Raw genomic sequence first — 20,155 nt, 5'->3', positions numbered from 1 at the left:
CCAAAAGTGTGCTGGTAAGCGGCGAGCATTGCACACACTGAGCTGAAACACTTCTGAACTTTGCATAGGGTTGTGCGTTGCTGCAGCTAGGTACAGGTATGAGCTGACTGCTTGATATCTTCATGTGACACTCTTGTAATCTGTATTTTTTCCCTCCCCTTCCATTTGTATTGCACAATCCCCTTTCAAACTGCATGGCTCACCGGAGTCTGGCAGGTCAGGTGAAGAGCCTTAATGTCCTTTGAGCAGGTGGCGTGCCCCTCAGTTAGAAACCCAGAGGCACATTCAGCTTTTTCTCTCATTTCTCTTGAGTGTCTGTAAGATTTTCATTATTTTTAAGTCTAGGTACAGCTTGGTGTTTGGTGTCCTGAAAATCTCTCTTTGGTTTTTTTTCCCCATCAGTGATGAAGAAAGATACAGATACAGAGACTATGCAGAGAGAGGCTACGACCGCCACAGGACGAGCAGGGAGAAGGAAGATCGCCACAGAGACAGGAGGCACAGAGAGAAAGAAGAGACCAGGCACAAGTCATCTCGAAGGTTTGCTTGCTGTTTGTTGGTTTCTTTTTAACAGGATATCAAAGACTTTGGACCAGTTTAAAAAACAAACAAACAAAGTTTTGAGAAGAAGCCCAAACAAAAGTGGAGTTGTGTGTGGAAAGGCTGGGAACGCTCAGCTGTCTGCCACAGAAAACGTGGCCAGGCCAAAAGCTTGAACTTCCTGTGGGATGCTGCATGTGAGCGGAAATGGTGAATTTGGGGAAAGAAGGGGGAAAAGGGGGACTCAGAGGTGGAGCAAAGCTGACATTCAGCAGCATTAACAGAAGAACTCAGCAGGGATTCTTAACAAGTTAATTAACCCTCCTCATCACCTGATAAGAATTGTGCAGCTTGATCCTTTTGAAGTTAAAAATGAAGCTTAAGCCCAGGGAAGAGGGCCAATAAAAATGTTAGATCGTTGAGGGATGTGACATCCTGATTGTGGCCTTCCAGGATCTGAAGGGGGCTCCAAGAAAGCTGGGGAGGGACTTTTGACGGTGTTAGGGAGTGATAGGACTGGGGGGAATGGAGCAAAACCAGAAATGGGTAGATTCAGCTTAGATGTTAGGAAGAAGTTGTTCCCCATGAGGGTGGTGAGAGACTGGCACAGGTTGCCCAGGGAGGTGGTGGCAGCCTCATCCCTGGAGGGTTTGAAGGCCAGACCGGATGTAGGCAACCTGCTGAGTGTGAGGTGTCCCTTGCCCATGGCAGGGGGGTTGGAACTGGCTGATCCTTGAGGTCCCTTCCAATCCTGACAATTCTGTGATTCCATTTGCCAACAAAAAGTACAGGATGGGTGAAGGAAAAATTCAGTTTGGGGCTGGCATCCACATTCCAAATAGGTCAAAACAGGAGCAGATGCCAAATGCAAAGGCTGGGGTGGTTCACCTCTCAGCTAGACTCAGCTGCTCAAGGCCTCATGCAAGCCTGGCCTTGAACACCCCCAGGGGAGGAGGCAGCCACAGCCTCCCTGGGCAGCCTGTTGGAGAAGAGGAGGCTCAGGGGAGACCTTACTGCTGTCTACCTGAAGGGGGTTGGTCTCTTCTCCTAGGCAACCAGGACCAGAACAAGAGGACACAGTCTCAAGCTGTGCCAGGGGAGGTTTAGGCTGGATGTTAGGAAGAAGTTTGTCACAGAGAGAGAGATTGGCCATTGGAATGTGCTGCCCAGGGAGGTGGTGGAGTCACCATCACTGGAGGTGTTTAGGAGGAGACTTGATGGGGCGCTTGGTGCCATGGTTTAGTTGATTAGATGGTGCTGGGTGATAGGTTGGACTCGATGATCTCGACGGTCTCGCCCTGCCCTGCCCTGCCCTGCCCTGCCCTGCCGCTCTGCAGTGCAGTGAGGCCTGAGCAGGCGGCAGTTGTGTGAGGCACTGTTTGCTCTGTGTTGCAGTAACAGCAGACGTCGTCACGACAGCGAGGAAGGGGACAGCCACAGAAGGCACAAGCACAAAAAGTCCAAAAGAAGCAAAGAAGGGAAGGAAGCCAGCGGTGAACCTGCTCCAGAGCAGGAGAACACTGAAGCTGCCCCTGTGGAATAGGCTTGTATGGTTGGGGTTCTTTTTTTTTGGGGTCTACTTGCATATATATTAGTGCCAGAAATAGATGACTATATAAATCTTGTTATTTTTCTGGGGATTAAAGTAATTTGCTCTTGCTCTTGTTCTGATAGTTTGAGATCAGAGGTTACTTTTGGGGGTTTTTTTGGACAATAAAAGAATGAATTTTTCACGTTGAGATTGCTGGGCTGCCTGTCTTTTAAGGAACATCTTAGAGTTAGAGGCTTATGCTCTTAAAATGTACAGAGGGCTTAAGTTCTTTGTATTAAATGGTCTCCTTTTCTCCTAAGCCACAGGGAAGGTCATTCTTTTACTGCCTTTAGAAACAGTGTGCTGTCTCTTTCATCTATGAACAGCTGGAGCAGTGTGGCTTTAGGAGAGCTGTTGGAGCTTGCATCTGAAGAGGTCATCCTTTACTGCAGGGACAGGCAGGAGCTGCAGACTCCTCAAGAACCTTGGACTAAGCTGAAAGGAAAAAAACAAACACCTCAGAGAAACTGGGCAAGGTGCTGCGTGTTCTTAGTGTGGTGGAAAGAGTGAGGGTGGTGATCATAGACTTGGTAATGATGTTTGGTTTGTGTGGGTGCATAAGGCAGAATTAAGCTGGATAATCACCCCTGCTGCTTTCCAGTGGCTTAAGAGAAAGTTCATTTTAGTCTTTGTTCTGGGGGAACAGCTGTCCTTAACATGCCAGAGATTAACAGGCACAGCCTCCTCTCAGTGAGGAAAAGGCAAGGCTTGGGAAGATGGGGAATTTGCTGAGAGAAAAAGAGTTCTTTCCCCTGAGACAAAACATGAAGACCATCCCAACTTTCAGCTCTCCTCCAGTTCAGCGCGGCAGCAAATGTCAGTGGCAGGGCAGTGCTGCTGCAATTGCGCTGCGCTGGCTGGGTGTGCTCTTGAGAAGCCTTGATGGACTCGATGACCTCTGAGGTCTTTTCCAACCTTATTGATTCTGTGATTGATTGATTTGTATGGTATTAGCAGGGTGTGCAGGGTGCTCCCTTTAAAACCAAAACAACCCACAGTAATTCTCTATAAACCAACCCCCCCACACACACACACCTAGATTGAGTAGCATTAAGCAAAGCAGAGCAGGGAAACTAGGTCACTTGGCTCTGGGCTGGAAAGAGTGGCTGGTGTGCAAGTCCACAGGCAAGAGGTTAGCTGTTGAATTATTTTAGAAATGTTTAATTCACAGTTTGGTTACAGACTTAACAAAACAGAAAAACAACAGTCTTGAAAATCCCAGCTTCATGCTGACCATCAAAAGGTACAGGGAAGCAAAGTGCTCTTAGTGTGTTTGGGTAAAAACCTTCACCTGATCTTTTGCTTTTGATTGTTTGGGTTTGTTGTTGGGTTTGGGTGTTTTGGGTTTTTTTGCAACTGGGAAAAAATGCAATAATATTTAGGGTTTCCCCCCCAGGAGTTCCTTTCTTAAATTAAAATCCAAAGCAGGGGCTGAGCAGGAGCTGCTTTAGCTGCTCCTGGAATTTCATCATCCCTTAGAACGCATTAAATACATATGAAAAAAACCCAGAGAAATAAAACAACCCAACAAAACAAAAGACCTGGAGAACACAGGGAAGGAAAGACTCAACTCTGGAGCTCGAATCACTGTGAAGTGATTCTTTTCCCCCTCTGACAGGTGTCCCTGCTTTGCCTAAATCTGGCTGCTCTTGACATGCAGGGGGGAGTTTCACAAACCTTTCTCTTGCGCTCGCCCAGAAAGCCAAACCTGACCTCTCTGCCTTTTTTTTTTTTTGGCTCCCTGCCCCACTCTTATACAAGAGTGCCAGGCCAGGACACAATGGTGAGAGTGATTTTGCCCTTCAGTTCTTTGAGCATCCTTGCCAAGCAGGAGTGCATCATTCCTGAGGTGTTCCTGCCGTTGACAGCCAGGAGGATGTCGCCGCACCTGCAAAACCAAAGGCAGACAGGAGACAAAATGATATCAACAGCCTGGCTGCTGCTGCTGCTCCTAGGGGTTTGCAAATGCCAAGGGATGGCCTTAGCCTGGCAGCAAGGGCTAGAAATGAGTCTCACTGTTCCTTCTCTGGCTGGTCATATGGCCAGGTGGGGGTTGGTCTCTTCTCCCAGGCAACCACCACCAGAACAAGAGGACACAGTCTCAAGCTGTGCCAGGGGAGCTTCAGACTGGATGTTGGGAAGAAGTTCTTCCCAGAAAGAGACTGGCCATTGGAATGTGCTGCCCAGGGAGGTGTTGGAGTCACCATCCCTGGAGGTGTTTAAGAGGAGCCTGGATGAGGCCCTTGGTGCCATGATTTAGTTGATTAGATGGTGCTGGGTGATAGGTTGGACTTGATGATCTTTGAGATCTTTTCCAACCTGGTTAATTCTATTTTATTGAGAATAAAGCAGGTGAAAATGCTTTGCTTGGTTGGGTTTTTGCCTTGCAATTTGATAATCAATGAGACATATTGGAAAGAAAATAAGAGGTGGGTGTTTTTTTTCAGAGGGGAATGGTTCATGCTGTGATCAAAACATGCTTTGGGACTTCTTGGTTAAGTCTGCTGCATGAGTCTGCATTTATTTCCTCTCTTAAATTGTCTTGGTGTTTGCAGGGAAGGTGAGTGGTGTTTGGGGGGGCTGCTTTGGTGGGTGGGGAGGTGGTTGATGGGTGAGTGGGTTGGGTGGGTGGTTGATTGGTGGGTGGTTTGATTGGGTGGGTGGGGTTTTGAGCTGAAAAGGTGGGAAAGCTTCTCTGTACTGCCATGCTTTGTACTACCCCAGAGATCAAACTGCCATATTGATCCCAGTGACTGCCAGACTGCTGAAAATCTTCAGCCTAAAGGCAAACGTCCTGAAGTTCAGGATGCTTGTGTCCCTGTATCAGAGTCCCTTCTCCCACACCCCTTACACAGTCCTCATGAAAACTTACTTTAAAAAACAAAGAGAACACGAATGACCTGGATGAGTCACTTAAATGCTGCTGTCCAGGAGGTAGTTCCCATTACCTGATTCTGCCATCGTTGTATGCTGGTGTTCCTCCAACAATGGACTTGATGAAGAAGGGTTTGTTCCCAGTGTGCTCTTCGTAGCCTCCCACGATGCTGAAGCCAAGGCTCCCAGCTGTGTTTCTTCGCAAGACGATTTCTTTGCAGCTGTACAAATACCTGAGACAAAGCAGCCTCATTAAGTGGCTGATGAGTGACTTCAGATTCTGCTGCAGCATTAGTGAGGACTCTGCCTTTGCATGCACAAACAGAGGCTAGTTGGAAGGTGCAAAATATCACCAAAGCTCTCTATGGTAGACACCTGCCCTTCCCCTCTCTTGCTGTAATGCTGCTTTCCACAACCACTTGTATTAAAAGAGAGTTACTGGGTAACCTTGGGGTTCAAAGAAGTTATGCAAATTAAAATCATGGAATTCTTAGGGTTGGGAGGGACCTCAAGGATCATCCAGTTCCAACCCCCCCCTGCCATGGGCAGGAACACCTCACACTACAGCAGGTTGCCCAGAGCCACATCCAGCCTGGCTTTAAAAGCCTCCAGGGATGACTCTTCCATCACCTCCCTGGACAATCTGTGCCAGTCTCTCACCACCCTCAAGGGAGAGAACTTCCTCCTGATGTCTGATCAAAATCTACCCTCCTTGAGCTCAGATTTAGCTAGCTGGAATTGAAAGCAATGGGGAAAAACAAACTTAACTGACACTTGATTTAGTATTTAGAACCACCACTCCACCTCCAATCCTGCCTCCAGTTCTGGTGTCCCAGCAGAAGGAGGACACAGAGCTGTTGGAGTGAATCCAGAGGAGGCCACAAAGATGATCCAAGGGCTGGTGCCCCTGTGCTGTGAGGACAGGCTGAGGGAGCTGGGGGTGTTCAGAGAAGACTCGACTCTTGGAGGGACCTTAGAGATGCCTTCCATTACCTGAAGGGATCCTACAGGAAGGCTGCAGAGGGACTTTTATCAGGGTGTGTAGAGACAGGACAAGGGGGAATGGTTTGAAGCTGAGGCAGAGCAGGGTTAGGCTGGAGCTGAGGAAGCAGGTTGGATAAGGCCTTGAGCAGCTGAGTCTACTTAAGAGGCATCCCTGCCCCTGGCAGGGAGGTTGGAGTAGCAGATCTGAGCTCCTTTCCCACCTGAGCCATTCTATGTTATATAGTTTTGTTTTGTTTTGAAGCAGGGAGAAAAATAACAAGTTCCAGAGCAACAGAAATTGTAGGGCTTACTACCTGCCCCACTCCTAGGAATGACAGAAGAGCCTGAAAACCCTTTGGTGACTCCAAATCTGAAGGAAGAGGCAAGCCACTGTGAGAAGCTCTAATCAGAACCTCTTTAGGTTTCCAAGAAACAGCTGCCCCTCCTGCAGAAGGATAACTAAGCAGAGTGTCTCTAGCTTTTCAAGACTCTGCTTTGTCTAATAATGCTTCTGCTATGTTTCAGAGCAGAATTTTATAGCCAGCTCTAGATGAGTCCCCCAGGGCCTACAAATATTCACCTGCTGCCAGGCTGGTAGGTATATAAGATCTGCACAAGAATTCACTGCCTGCTAATGAAAGAAACAGGGTACTTGTGCTTCTCAGCAGTGAGCCATTAGCACTTTACCAGCTGTGGCCTTGTCCAATGTGCAAAACCACTTAACACCCCCCCGATGTTTGATGGCACTTATCAAGGCCATGACAAAGCAATGCCAGCATTTAGCCCTCGGTGTGGAGTTTGGGGGTGCAGGTGTTTCTGCGGCCCAGTCCTGTGCTTTCTGCCTTAAGGAGGAAAGGGAAAGGTGATCAGCTCAATGCTGATGGCATAGAAATGAAACAGCCAAACAGAACTACAGAATGATAGGGCTTGGAAGGGACCTCCAGAGATCAGCTGGAGACTGGATGTGTTCCTGTGTGACCTGTGCTGGATTCTATGGTCCTGCTCTGGCAGGGGGGTTGGACTGGGTGATCATTGGAGGTTCCTTCCAACCCTTAGCATCCTGTGATCCAGTCAACCCCCCTGCCAGAGCAGGATCACCTGGAACAGGCCACACAGGAACACCTCCAGACACAAGAAGAAAACTCAGTGAAGACAAAGAAGATTCCCCTGCATTCAGCAGTCATGGTCTGCATCCATCCAGCACTTTGCTGTCCAAAGGTATCATAGTATCAGTCAGGGTTGGAAGGGACCACAAGGGGCAGGGACACCCCACACTAGAGCAGGCTGGCCAGAGCCTCATCCAGCCTGGGCTTAAACACCTCCAGGGACAGCACCCCAACCACCTCCCTGGACAACCCATTCCAGGGCTTCACCACTCTCATGGGGAAGAACTTCCTTCTCACCTCCAGCCTGAATCTCCCCATCTCCAGCTTCATTCCATTCCCCCTAGTCCTATCACTACCTGAGAAGTCCCTCCCCAGCCTTCTTGTAGGCCCCCTTCAGATACTGGAAGGCAAGGTATACTGAATAAAGTAAAATCCACCCTTGAATAGAATGTACAGACAGCAGCATCAGCACTGTTCTGTTTGCCCAGACATGGGGAGCAAGGAAGGGCAGAAAGTAACTTCCTCAGCCCTGGGTGCCTCACTGAAGGGGTGAGGTGTAACCCATGGGGACAACAAAGCAGTGGAGACCAGGAAGGAAGCAGGAGAGTTGCTGGAGTGAAGCTGAGCATGGCAACAGGAGAGGACAGGAGTTTTCCCAAGGTGTTTAGGGTGTCAGGTAGTGATAGGTCTGGGAGGAATGGAGCAAAAATAGAAATGGATGAATTCAAATTGGATGTTAGGAAAAAATTCTTCCCCAGAGGGTGATGAGAGACTGGCACAGGTTGCCCAGGGAGGTGGTGGAAGCCTCATCCCTAGAGGTTTTTGCAGCCAGGCTGGGGGTGGCTGTGAGCAACCTGCTGTAGTGTGAGGTGTCCCTGCCCATGGCAGGGGGGTTGGAACTGGCTGATCCTTGAGGTCCCTTCCAACCCTGACAGTTCTGTTGTGAGCCCCAGGCTCTGTGTTTTGACCCAGCTGAACTGCCAGAACCCAGCAACTGCTCCAAGGAGAACCATCTCCTGCCTTGGAAGAGAGCAACTTACAGTCTTCTGCCTCTGTAAATGCCCCAAAGCTGAGCAGAAGCAGTAACTTATGTGTGAACTCATACTCAAGACTGGAGGACAAACAGTGTCTAGATGCAGGGCCCAACCCTAAGACATACCACAGCTGTGCATCACTTACTGATGGTGAGGAATTCAGAAGGGCCTCTTTTTAGGTAATGAAATGTGCAATTCCCTGCTGCTTTACACCAAGCATCAGCATCCTCTGGGAATCAAAACCAGCCCAGCTCCAGGAGCACTTCAGCAATAGCAGGTGGGGAAAGGTGTGGCTCCCTCCCCCTGCTCTCTCACAGTGGACAAGTACAGCAGGAGCTGAGAACTGCTGCCAACAGAGCCCTGCAGCCTGGCTGTGGTTAGTTTGGGGCAGCTTCTGTCCTAATTCACAGTATCACAGTATCACCAAGGTTGGAAGAGACCTCGAGGATCATGGAGTCCAACCTGTCACCACAGATCTCATGACTAGACCATGGCACCAAGTGCCACATCCAATCCCCTCTTGAACACCTCCAGGGATGGTGACTCCACCACCTCCCTGGGCAGCACATTCCAATGGCAAATGACTCGCTCAGTGAAGAACTTTGTCCTCACCTCCAGCCTAAACTCCCCCTGGCACAGCTTGAGACTGTGTCCCCTTGTTCTGGTGCTGGGTGCCTGGGAGAAGAGACCAACATCCTGGCTACAACCACCTTTCAGGTAGTTGTAGAGGGCAATGCGGTCACCCCTGAGCCTCCTCTTCTCCAGGCTAAACAACCCCAGCTCCCTCAGCCTCTCCTCACAGGGCTGTGCTCAAGGCCTCTCCCCAGCCTTGTTGCCCTTCTCTGGACACGTTCAAGTGTCTCGATGTCCTTCCTAAACTGAGGGGCCCAGAACTGGACACAGGACTCAAGGTGTGGCCTTACCAATGCAGAGTACAGGGGCACAACGAGTTCCCTGCTCCTGCTGGCCACACTATTCCTAATGCAGGCCAGGATGCCATTGGCCTTCTTGGCCACCTGGGCACACTGCTGGCTCATGTTTAGGCAGCTGTCGATCAGCAATTCCATGCTTGATGTCCAGTTCTACTCCTGCTTTGCAGAATGACTGGCCACCTCCTGTCTTTCTCACCTCACTTTGCAGAAGGGGAAAAGCACTGATGTGAACTACTACTGTTTGCAAATGTGACAGGACAATCTATAAAGTATTTTATAGTGCTAGCTGGGGGAGGGAGAGCAAAGAAAGGAGAGCAGGGACACAGAATGACAGGAACATTCAGGTTGGAAAAGCCCCTCAGGATCACCAAGTCCAACCCTGGACTCTACAAAGGTCACCCCTAAACCAGAGCCCCAAGCACCACATCCAAACCACCTTGAAACACAATCCAGGCTTGGGGACTCAGCCACCTCCCTGCCCAGCACATTCCAATCCCTGACCACTCTTGATGGGAAAGATTTTTTCCTGCTGTCCAGTCTAAACCTACCCAGACACAGCCTGAGACCATTGCCTCTTGTTCTGTCACTAATTACCTGTGAGAAGAGACCAGCAGCAGCCTCTCCACAAGGTGCTTTCAGGGAGCTGTAGACAGCCAGGAGGTCTCCCCTCAGCCTCCTCTGTTTCACACTAACCATCCCCAGCTCCTTCAGTCTCTCTTCATCAGATTTATTCTCCAGGCCCTTCCCAGCTTCCTTGCCCTCCTCTGCCCTGCTGCAGCACCTCCACTTCTCTCTTGTGTTGAGGTGCCCAGAACTGGACACACATTAACCATCCTCTTTCTGTCACTCTTCATCAGATCTCTCCAAACCAGAGCAGAAGAAACCTTGAGGAGGCTGGGGGAGTGCCTCTCACCAGCTGCTCCACATTACTGCCTTTGTGCTTCCCAACATCTCCCTCCAAAAGCACAAAGGAGAGGAGCTGCCTTCCTCAACAACAAACAATGAAATCAGCTACCCTGCCATAAGTCTCGGGGCAGGAATGCTTGAGGTCCTGCATCACTGTTTCCTCCCCGCACGCAGCTCCCCTCGCCCGCGGGGCCAGGCTTTGGCAGCCCTCAGAGGCACATCTGTGTCTCTTTTGCAGCCACCCCAGCTTGGACTGGCCTACACCAAGAGCACAGCACTTGTTTATGTGTGATCAAGCCATGGAAAAGTCACCCAAGCCAACTCTAAGCTCTCACGAGAAAGAAGGGATGAAACCGCAGTGAGCTCCACAACTGTTAAACCCTGCAAGAAGGCTTTCCCGAACCTTGGATGTGAGGATTCAGAGCACCTCTCTGACCCTGCTGCTTCTGACTCACACCAGGAAGATGGTGTCATGGAATCAAGGGGTGGCTCAGGTTGGAAGGGACCTCAGAGCTCATCTCCTCCAACCTCCCCACTATGTGCAGGGACACCTCTCAATTAGACTCAGCTGCTCAAGGCCTCATCCAACCTGGCCTTCAACACCCCCAGGGAGGAGGCAGCCACAGCCTCCCTGGGCAGCCTGTGCCAGAGCCTCACCACCCTCCTACTGAAGAGCTTCTTCCTCAGCTCCAGTCTAACCCTGCTCTCCCCTAACCTTCAGTATTTGCCACTCTTGTCTGTGCCCATTTCTAAGGTGTCTGCATGCCCTGGAAAAGGAGCAAGTGCTGTGCCAGTATGGAGACTTAGGCAAGCAGTGACTTGCCATTGTCTAGCTCTTGTTACTGTTAGCCTGTTTTCTACCTCATCAGTCACGGACAGAGGTCTGTAGATGTCCTCTAGTATTTGGCTCAACTCAGCACATTGTAAGGATTATCCTTCCCAGGATTCTAACCAAAACTCCATGATTTTGGAACACAGAAGGAAAGACTCTCCTCTCCCCTTCATTGCCTGAGCCTGAGCATTCCCAGTCAGCCTTCCTCTGCACCCTGGCAGTGCCATGGCATCTCTCCCTCCTCACAGAGCTCTAAAATCTACCCTCCTTCCTCCTCTCTTTTTTTTTTCCTCCAGTCATGCTGTTCCTGCCCCACCAGCTTTGCCACCTTTTCTGTTTGTTCAGTTTTCCTCCTGCAGCTGTGCCCTGAGCAGCCCATCTCCCCAGGTGCCCTCTCATGATCCTTCATAGTCCTGATTTTGACCTTTCTGCTTTTCCATCAGCTGTATCCCAGTGTCCTTAGACTCATGAAGCTCAGAGCAGTCCCTCTGGTAAATGATTTTAATTAAGGGAGATGAATCTTCCCTGCCTTGCCCCATGCTTGCACATCAAGCACCTTGCCAAGATGAGCCTGGGAGACATCCAGGTGGACAGAGAATTATTTTTCTCTATCAGCCTGAAAAAAACTCACGAGATTGCTGGCAAGACCTTGAGATCTAGTGGGGGTGGGATCCCTGCTGAAAGTCAAACAGGGACCTTGTGGGCCCTGGAGGATCAGTATAAGAAGGGTAAGCACACAAGTGCTGGGGAAAGACTGAAGGGTCTGAGAATCACAGAAACACTCAGGCTGGAAAAGCCCCTCAGGATCACCAAGTCCAACCATGAACCCTACTCTGCAAGGTTCACCCCTAAACCATAGCCCCAAGCACCACATCCAAACCACCTTCAAACACATCCAGGCCTGGGGACTCCACCACCTCCCTGCCCAGCACATTCCAATCCCTGACCACTCTTGATGGGAAAAACTTCTTCCTACTGCCCAGTCTAAAGCTACCCAGTCACAGCTTGAGGCCATTGCCTCTTGTTCTGTCACTAATTACCTGTGAGAAGAGACCAGCAGCAGCCTCTCCACAACCTCCTTTCAGGTAGCTGTAGACAGCCAGGAGGTCTCCCCTCACCCTCCTCTTTTAATACCTAATGAGCAAAGCCAAACCTGGCTCTCATGTGGCCCTACTCAGTCAACCAGCAGTGCACCTTTGTTGCTGTCACCTCGAATCAGCCTTGGTGCCTGCCTCAGTCTGATGTTCAGAGCTGCCTACCAGCTCAGCATACCAATCCCCTGGCTGTCCTTGGCAGAGAAGGGCTGTTCTGTGCTCTGTGCACGGGGTTGCAGCTGGGGATGGAGTTACAATGACCTCCTGTCTTCAGTGCTGACACTGGGGCTGTTTCTCCTTCAGGCCAAAGGGATGGGAATGCAGGAGGGGGATAGAGTGAGCTTAGAGACTGCTTTTAAAATGGGAAACTCACCTTTTCTTCCCAGGCTGGAGGGGACAGGCTCTGCTCAGCTGCAACCTGGGATAGGACAAGGGGCAATGGATGGAAACTCCAGCACAGGAGGTTCCACCTCAACATGAGGAGGAACTTCTTCACTGTGAGGGTCACAGAGCCCTGGAGCAGGCTGCCCAGAGAGGTTGTGGAGTCTCCTTCTCTGGAGCCTTTCCAGTCCCATCTGGATGTGTTCCTGTGTGACCTGTGCTGGATTCTATGCTCTTGCTCTGGCAGGGGGGTTGGTCTGGATGATATTTGGAGGTCCCTTCCAACCCCTAACATTTTCTGATCCTGTGAACTGCAAAGTGGAACTGACTGTTGGGGACACTGGGTCCAAGCCTGCAGGACTCTGGATCTCTGTCCCTCATCTCTGTCACCTTGCTGAAGACATGAGGACTTCAGGCAGCTGTAGCTAGGAGATGATGAGCAGACAGCTCAAGTTTTCTGTGTAGCCCAATGAAGGTGGTGTTAGGGCAGGCACAGGCAGGGTGCAAATGTTTTAGTCCAGCTAGCAAGGCTCAGTCCTGCAGACTGCAGCATCTGTAAGGCAGGCCCCTAGTATGCTGGGAGCATCACTCATGCTCCAGTGCCTTCTATATGCTGCTAGTCAAGCTCAGGGGTGCAGAAAAGGGAGCAGGGATCAGGACCTTCCCAGGCTTGCCTGTCTGCAATGAAACTGAGCAAGAGAAGTTTGCCATTGCTGGATGCAGCAAGTCATGGTCCAACCATTTACTGGTTTAGGTAGCCCTCTCCATTGGAAGAGGCTTCTTTCACCTGTGAGGGACAGATGCACAGCCTGCCTTTGGCTCTTGCAGACATTAGCCTCAGACCCAGCCCAGCCCAAAGCACATCTCACCCTCACAGCAGACCTTGCAGTAAAGTGAGTGAGCTCCAAATAGTAGGGAAAGGATCTGAATGGCTCTGCAAGAGTGGGAGGTGAAAAGGAGCCTTGGAACTGTGCCTGGAGCAAAAGCCCACCTGCTCTGCAGCCTGGCTTTGTGTGCTTCTCCGTCAAAGAGGAAGAGACACCCTGAGCTGCTGCCAGGGTTGGGCATGTGGCCAAAAAGTGACTTTTAAGCAACATTCTTCATGCCTTCACACTGAGCATCAGCCACATTTGTGTGTGATGCTGGCTTTGCAGACCCACAGCCTGCCCTCATTTCATACTTCACAAAGCCTGGCCGAGGCTGCAGGTATGAGCCCTGCATCCAAGTGCCTGAGGGACCCTCAGGACATGGCTTTTATTCTCCTCACTGGAATGACAACACAGCTGCTTCCTGTGCATGACAAATGCAGTGCTCCAGTCGGGGGTGGGGTGAAGAGAGGTGATCTGGAGGCAGTGGCCAACTGCAGGAACTCTGCAGCAACATCTGGGCGAAGTCAAACGGTTCAGCTGGCTTTGGCTAAGAGCAGCCTGGGAGGTGCAGGAGGGTTAGCTCTGCCTTCAGCAGGGTGGTCCAGCCTAGATCCCAGTTCAGCAAGCTCCTGTCCATCCTGCAAGCTTTTCCTGTCACTCCCTAAGTGCCAGATATGTTGTCAAGACAATTCAGGAGCCTTTCCTCCCTCGCACAGGGATCGACGTGTCTCTTTTTCCACGTCCCCTTTCACAACAGGGGTATTTAGAGTGGAGCCTGTGACACAGCCTGGCTTTAATTAAGCTGTCAGTGCAACGAATGGAGCCAAGAGGAAAAACTGCCAGAAAACACAAATCCTTCCTCCCACTCCTCTGCAGCAAGAGGATGCAATCTGTAGACTTACCGTGGCAGTCCCAGCCACATCACCCAGGACGGTGACCACTCGCTGCTCTCGGAGGTCTCCTGCGTGGCTTCAGAGGCGGGCAGGTGGCCTGGCTCCTCCTGGGCTTCACAGGCTCTCATCTCCAGAGCTTTGAGCACCACTGAGGAGTTGGTGTTCTTCAGCAGGGCCACGGCCTCGCTCCGGCTCACCCCCGTCAGGTCGATGCCGTTCACGTTCAGGAGGATGTCACCTGGGACCAATCCAAGGGATGATGAAAGCCCCTACAAGTGTTCCCGGGCCCCCTCCCCACCCCCAGCAGCAAGCCAGTCAAAGCCAAGGGCAGGGACTTGCTGCCTGCCCAGGCTGTTCGTTGATCCTGTGGTTGAAGGTGGGTGGGCAGCACATGCCACAGGCACGGGCCAGGTTCCCCCCACACAGCAGGATCTGGGGCTGGGTGGAGGCTTTGGTCCTGGGTTTTTCTGTCACATCCCATCCTGCATCCAGAGCTGAATGCCACAGCTGGAGCCCTGCTGTATCAACAAGCTTTGATACAGGCACCTGATGCCAGTCCAGGCCTCTGAAGTCTGCTTCCAGCTAACAATTTTTGTGCTTGACACGAGCTTGAAAGCTGCAAGCTCTGAGGAGGTTTTGTGCCAGCACCCCCTGAGCTGAGGGCTGCTGCTCCAGCTGCCCCTTTGGAAAGTAGCAGAGCAATGTATTAGTACTTTAATGTCAGTGCTGGCTGGGCTGGCTGCAAGCCAGAGCCTCTTTGCTGCACGCCTTATTTACACTGTAGGCACAGCAGCTACACAGCAAAAGGCAGTGATGACCTCAGTCACTACAGGGACAACAACGAAGGCATCCTTGGTGTCCTGCAAGCAGCCACTGTGCCCTGTGGCTTCCCTGGCTGCCCTCTGTGCTCCTCCTGCCTGCTCCCTTGGGCAGGGGGTGTGCTCAGCAGCAGCCCAGGCAGCAGAAGGTGAACATTAACGTCTGCTTGTGGGACAGACAAGAGCCCAGGGGGTGCTCTGGAGCGTGGAGGCTCATGGCACTGCTCTGCCAGCATGTATTCTAATTTTTCTAATGTTTCTAATTCTAACTCTAATGTTTCTAATTTCATCCAATTAAGCAGGCTCCATTCGCCACGTGCCTCAGCAAGGGGTAGTTCTTGGAAAGTGTATCCTCCTGAGGCAGCCATGTCCCAGCAGGGGCAAAGGGGGAACTTGCTGGTTGGCTTCTGTTGTCCTGTTCTCACAGGAGCTTTGATGAGCGGCTGTAGCTCCTGGAAAGTGGGGATCCCACAGGCACTGCTGCTGGGCGCTGTGGCCCAGGCTCGTGGGGCCTGGCTGGGCTGCAGCTATTCTGCTCCATGTTTGGGTTCCTTCACTTCCCTCACACTCAGGATTTGCCCCCAGCTTCTGGGCACTGACTGGGCTGAAGCTGAGTGTAGGGGAGGAAGGGAGAGGAGAGGAAGGGCAGGGGGAGGAAGGGCAGGGAGATGAAGCTGCCCAGGGAAGTGGTTGAGTCACCAAACCTGGATGTGTTTCAGGGTGGTTTGGATGTGGTGCTTGGGGCCATGGTTTAGGGGTGACCCTTGTAGAGTAGGGTTAATGGTTGGACTTGGTGATCCTGAGGGTCATTTCCAACCTGAATGTTCCTGTCATTCTGTGACTGTGAAGGGCAGGGGGAGGAAGGGCAGGGGGATGGGGAAGCTGTGTGGTTGCTGGATGCAGGGTACCCAAGAGATGTAACATCCCTGAAAGCTGAGGGTTTCCCCATTGCTTTATTGCCTACCTACTGCCATGAAGGCCACTGACAAAGCACACTCCTCATGTTACCCTAGAGCCTTGTTCATGCAGAGGGCAAGAAGCTGTTAGCTTTGTCATTCAGCTACACCAAGAGCCAAATGGAGCTGTGAAGCCAAAGTTCCCAGACGTGATCTGGAGCCACAAGGCACTAACATTGCTTCATATATGATGGGAAATCTGCTCCTTTGTATTTCTTTCAAAGCCACAGGGCACCAACATTGCTTCATACCTGATGGGAATCCTGCTTTCAGAGCCATGAAGGATATGACAAACAAGCACACACAAAAACCACCCCATGAGGGCTGCACAACAAAGATGTGAGTAGTTAGGAGATGGAAGTGCAAGCTCATTCTCCTGGGTCAACCAGAACATGCCTCCACCTCACTGCACAGGGATGGCTACTGCTGCCTTTTACTGGTAGCTGATCTGAAACCCTCTACTCTGATGCATCCCAAAAATCATCCATGGGATGGCTGAAGCCATCCCTCACTATCCCTCTGTTTTTCAAAGGAAGCCTTTGAGTTATCATAGAATCAATAAGGTTGGAAAAGACCTCAGAGATCATCAGGTCTAACCTGTCACCCAACACCTCCTGACAACTAAACCATGGCTCCAAGTGCCACATCCAATCCTTTTGTGAACACCTCCAGTGATGGTGACTCCACCACCTCCCTGGGCAGCACATTCCAATGGCCAATCTCTCTTGCTGGGAAGAATTTCTTCCTAACATCCAGCCTGAACCTCCCTTGGCACAGCTTGAGACTGTGCCCTCTTGTTCTGGCGCTGTTCAAGTGTCTCAGTGTCCTACTTAAATTGAGGGGCCCAGAATTAAAGCAGGCTTTCAAAATCCTCCCCCACCCCCTTTTTTTTGTTTCCCTTACCTGTTTTTATCCTGCTGTCTCTGCTGATAACTCCTCCAGGCTCCACACTGATCACATAGATGGGCAAATCCCACTCCCGGTGAGAGGCTCCGCCTGCCACAGTCATCCCCAGGGATTCTGTGTGATCCTTCCGGACAGACACCACCTTCTCGTGACAGGTGACAGCATGCAGGCTGCTCTGTGATGGAGAAAGCGGCAGCAAGCACAGTGGGCACAGGGAGCTCACCCACAGCCCAAGTGTTTTCTGCTGAAACGAAGGTTTGCTTGTGGAACACCACAGCGCAGCGCAGCTGCCCGGCAGGCCTGGCCAGAGGGCAGGCTCGACTCCCTCCAGGGTCCAGGCATCTGTGGAGTCAGAGCCTAGCACCAGCACAATCTGTGCTTCCATAGAATCATGCAACCACAGGATGGCTCAGGTTGGAAGGGACCTCAGAGATCATCTCCTCCAACCTCCCCACCATGCCCAGGGACACCTCTCAGCTAGACTCAGCTGCTCAAGGCCTCATCCAACCTGGCCTTCAGCACCCCCAGGGAGGAGGCTGCCACAGCCTCCCTGGGCAGCCTCTGCCAGAGTCTCACCACTGAAGAACTTCTTCCTCAGCTCCAGTCTAACCCTGCTCTCCCTCAGCTTCAAACCATTCCCCCTTGTCCTGTCTCTAGAAACCCTGATGCTAAGTCCCTCTGCAGCCTTCCTGCAGGATGCCTTCAGCTACTGGAAGGCAGCTCTATGGTCCTTCAAGAGTAGTCTCTTCTATTCTCCAGGCTAAACACCCCCAGCTCCCTCAGCCTGTCCTCACAGCAGAGCTGCTCCAGCCCTTGGATCATTTGGGCTCACTCCAGCAGCTCTGTGTCCTTCTTCTGCTGGGGACACCAGACCTGGAGGCAGGATTGGAGATGGGGTCTCAGCAGAGCCTTAAGTCAGACACTCTGCCAAAGTGTGTGGAGATGAATGGAAGCAGCTCTTTGAAATGCAAATAAGGAATCTGATTTTCAAACCAAACAACAAAACAGTTCCTGATACTCCTATCTAGTGCTCTTCAGATCTTTGACTATCAGGTCACAGTTCCTATCTTGCTGCTTGCAGTCTGAGCAGCATCTGTGTAGTTACTGAGACATGGTCCACCTGGGTTTAAAAGAATAAACCTCTTGGGGCCAGACCCTTCATTTGTTTTCCCAGATCTCTGTGTTCCTGTGCAAGATACTGCTGGGAATGCACTCCAGGAACATTTGTTTCTGTTCAGGATAGGAGAAGGACATTTATGGAAGGAAGAGGCAGCAGTCTACAGAGGGCTGTTCCTAGGGCTTGTGCTTAAAGGGTAACCTTGGGACAGCCACCTCTGCTGCCTGAGGACAGTCACCCCCTTACTCCTCCCACTGAAGAGGAAAAGTTAGACACACACCACTGGTCAGGCATCAAGCAGGGCAGGAGGGAGGGGGAAACAACCTCACAGGCAGCCTTGGGATGGAGAGCAAGACAAGCTCCAGTGAAACCTGTGGAACAAATGCCAGGTCTCCCAGATGACTCAGTTCTTACAGCAGAGTGCAAGAGACAAGGCTGCTCCTGCAGGAAACCTGGGTTGAAATCCTAACTGCTTCGATTTCCTGAAGCCATTTTTAAGCTGTGTTCCTGGCATCAACTCCTGAAGACCCCAGCCCCTCCTGAAGAAACCACATCATCCATTGCAGATTGGTGGGTAGAGACAACAACATGCTGCTGGAGATAACAACATGTTGCTAGACCAACTCAAATGCATATTAACCAAGCCCTCCACCTCCTCATGCACAGGGGTGACCTCAACTTTTATAATATCACAGTACCACAGTGCATTAGAGGTTGGAAGGGACCCCCAGAGATCATCCAGTCCAACCCCCTTGCCAGAGCAGCATCACCCAGGGTAGTCTGCACAGGAATGCATCCAGGTGGGGCTGGAAAGGCTCCAGAGAAGGAGACTCCACAACCTCTCCGGGCAGCCTGCTCCAGGGCTCTGCCACCCTCACTGTCAAGAAGTTTCTCCTCATGCTGAGGTGAAAGCTTCCATGTTCCATCTGGTACCCCTTGTTCCTTGTCTTATTACTGTGCACCACTGAAAAGAACTCTTGACCCCTCAGCTATTGATAGACATTGATCAGATCCCCTCTCAGCCTTCTCTTCTCCAGACTAAACAGCCCCAGGGCTCTCAGTCTCTCTTCAAATAATTTATAAAACTCATTTAAAGCCACATGAATCTCCTCTTAGAAACCCAAGACCCCACAAAGGCACTCCACCCTGCTTCCTGGGCCAGCAATGCAGGAAGAGGAGCAGGTATGTTGATGGTTATGGTGCTGGAGGAAGGAAAACAGCAGTAAGAAGTATAAGCAGAGCAGGCTCCCAGACCTTCATTTTGCAATGATCTTTTTTAAAGGTATGGGTGGCAGAACTAACTCTGCATCAGGATTGCTGCCATGCAACACTGACAACAAACCCAGAACCTTTTGGCAGCTTAGCAAAAGTCCTTTACATGCGAATAGAATAGAATAGAATAGAATAGAATAGAATAGAATAGAATAGAATACAATTAACCAGGTTGGAAAAGACCTTGGAGATCATCAAGTCCAACCTATCACCCAACACCATCTGATCAACTAAACCATGGCACCAAGGGCCTCAGCCAGGCTCTTAAACACCTCCAGGGATGGTGACTCCACCACCTCCCTGGGCAGTACATTCCAATGGCCAATCTCTCTTGCTGGGAAGAATTTCTTCCTAACATCCAGCCCAAACCTCCTCTGGCACAGCTTGAGACTGTGTCCTCTTGTTCTGGTCCTGGTTGCTTGGGAGAAGAGACCAACCCCCACCTGGCAACAGCCTCCCTTCAGGGAGTTGGAGAGAGCAAGAAGGTCCCCCCTGAGCCTCCTCTTCTCCAGGCTAAGCAACCCCAGCTCCCTCAGTCTCTCCTCACAGGGCTGTGCTCCAGACCCCTCCCCAGCTTTGTTGCCCTTCTCTGGACACCTTCCAGCAGCTCAACATCTTTCCTAAACTGAGGGGCCCAGAACTGGACACAGGACTCAAGGTGTGGCCTAACCAGTGCTGAGCGCAGGGCAGAATAACCTCCCTGCTCCTGCTGGCCACACTGTTCCTGATGCAGGCCAGGATGCCATTGGCCTTCTTGGCCACCTGGGCACACTGATGGCTCATGTTCAGACTACTATCAACCAGGTTCCTCTCTGCCTGACAGAAGAAAAGTGGCTGCCACAGAGATCCAGGAACAAAAAGGCAAAAACCTCAGTGGAAAAGATGTTAGATCTTGGGACAAAACCCAAACTGCTACCATTGGACATACAACATCTGATTCGTGGAGAACACAGGCACTGTGTCAGAGGAATTTGCCTTATGGCTTGCAAATGAAGCTTGACATTTCTGAAGGTTTTACAACAGTTGGGGGGAAAAATAGTTCTAGTTGAG

General features: G+C 51.1%; 2 protein-coding genes across 3 annotated transcripts in view; one reads left to right on the top strand and one right to left on the bottom strand.

The window, feature by feature from the left end:
* The window catches only part of FIP1L1 (factor interacting with PAPOLA and CPSF1), a 38,205-nt gene extending 36,008 nt beyond the window's left edge, over window positions 1-2,197 (top strand). For both annotated transcript variants that reach the window (XM_054163441.1, XM_054163436.1), the window contains 2 exons: window positions 403-540; window positions 1,936-2,197. In XM_054163441.1, coding sequence (XP_054019416.1) covers window positions 403-540; window positions 1,936-2,083 — 286 coding nt within the window. In that variant the 3' untranslated portion in view covers window positions 2,084-2,197. The remainder of the gene's footprint in view (window positions 1-402; window positions 541-1,935) is intronic.
* Window positions 2,198-3,861: 1,664 nt separating this feature from the next.
* The window catches only part of LNX1 (ligand of numb-protein X 1), an 83,863-nt gene continuing 67,569 nt past the window's right edge, over window positions 3,862-20,155 (bottom strand). Inside the window, exons 7-10 of the mRNA XM_054163424.1 lie at window positions 16,714-16,891; window positions 14,046-14,274; window positions 5,080-5,238; window positions 3,862-4,019 (exon numbers count right to left, since the gene is read on the bottom strand). Of these exons, the coding sequence (XP_054019399.1) occupies window positions 3,884-4,019; window positions 5,080-5,238; window positions 14,046-14,274; window positions 16,714-16,891 (702 nt within the window). The 3' untranslated portion in view covers window positions 3,862-3,883. The remainder of the gene's footprint in view (window positions 4,020-5,079; window positions 5,239-14,045; window positions 14,275-16,713; window positions 16,892-20,155) is intronic.

This window comes from Dryobates pubescens, chromosome 1, assembly GCF_014839835.1.
Source record: "Dryobates pubescens isolate bDryPub1 chromosome 1, bDryPub1.pri, whole genome shotgun sequence".
Lineage (NCBI taxonomy): Eukaryota > Metazoa > Chordata > Aves > Piciformes > Picidae > Dryobates > Dryobates pubescens.
Note: the sequence above shows the minus strand (reverse complement) of the source record. Positions and strands in the feature narration are given on the sequence as shown.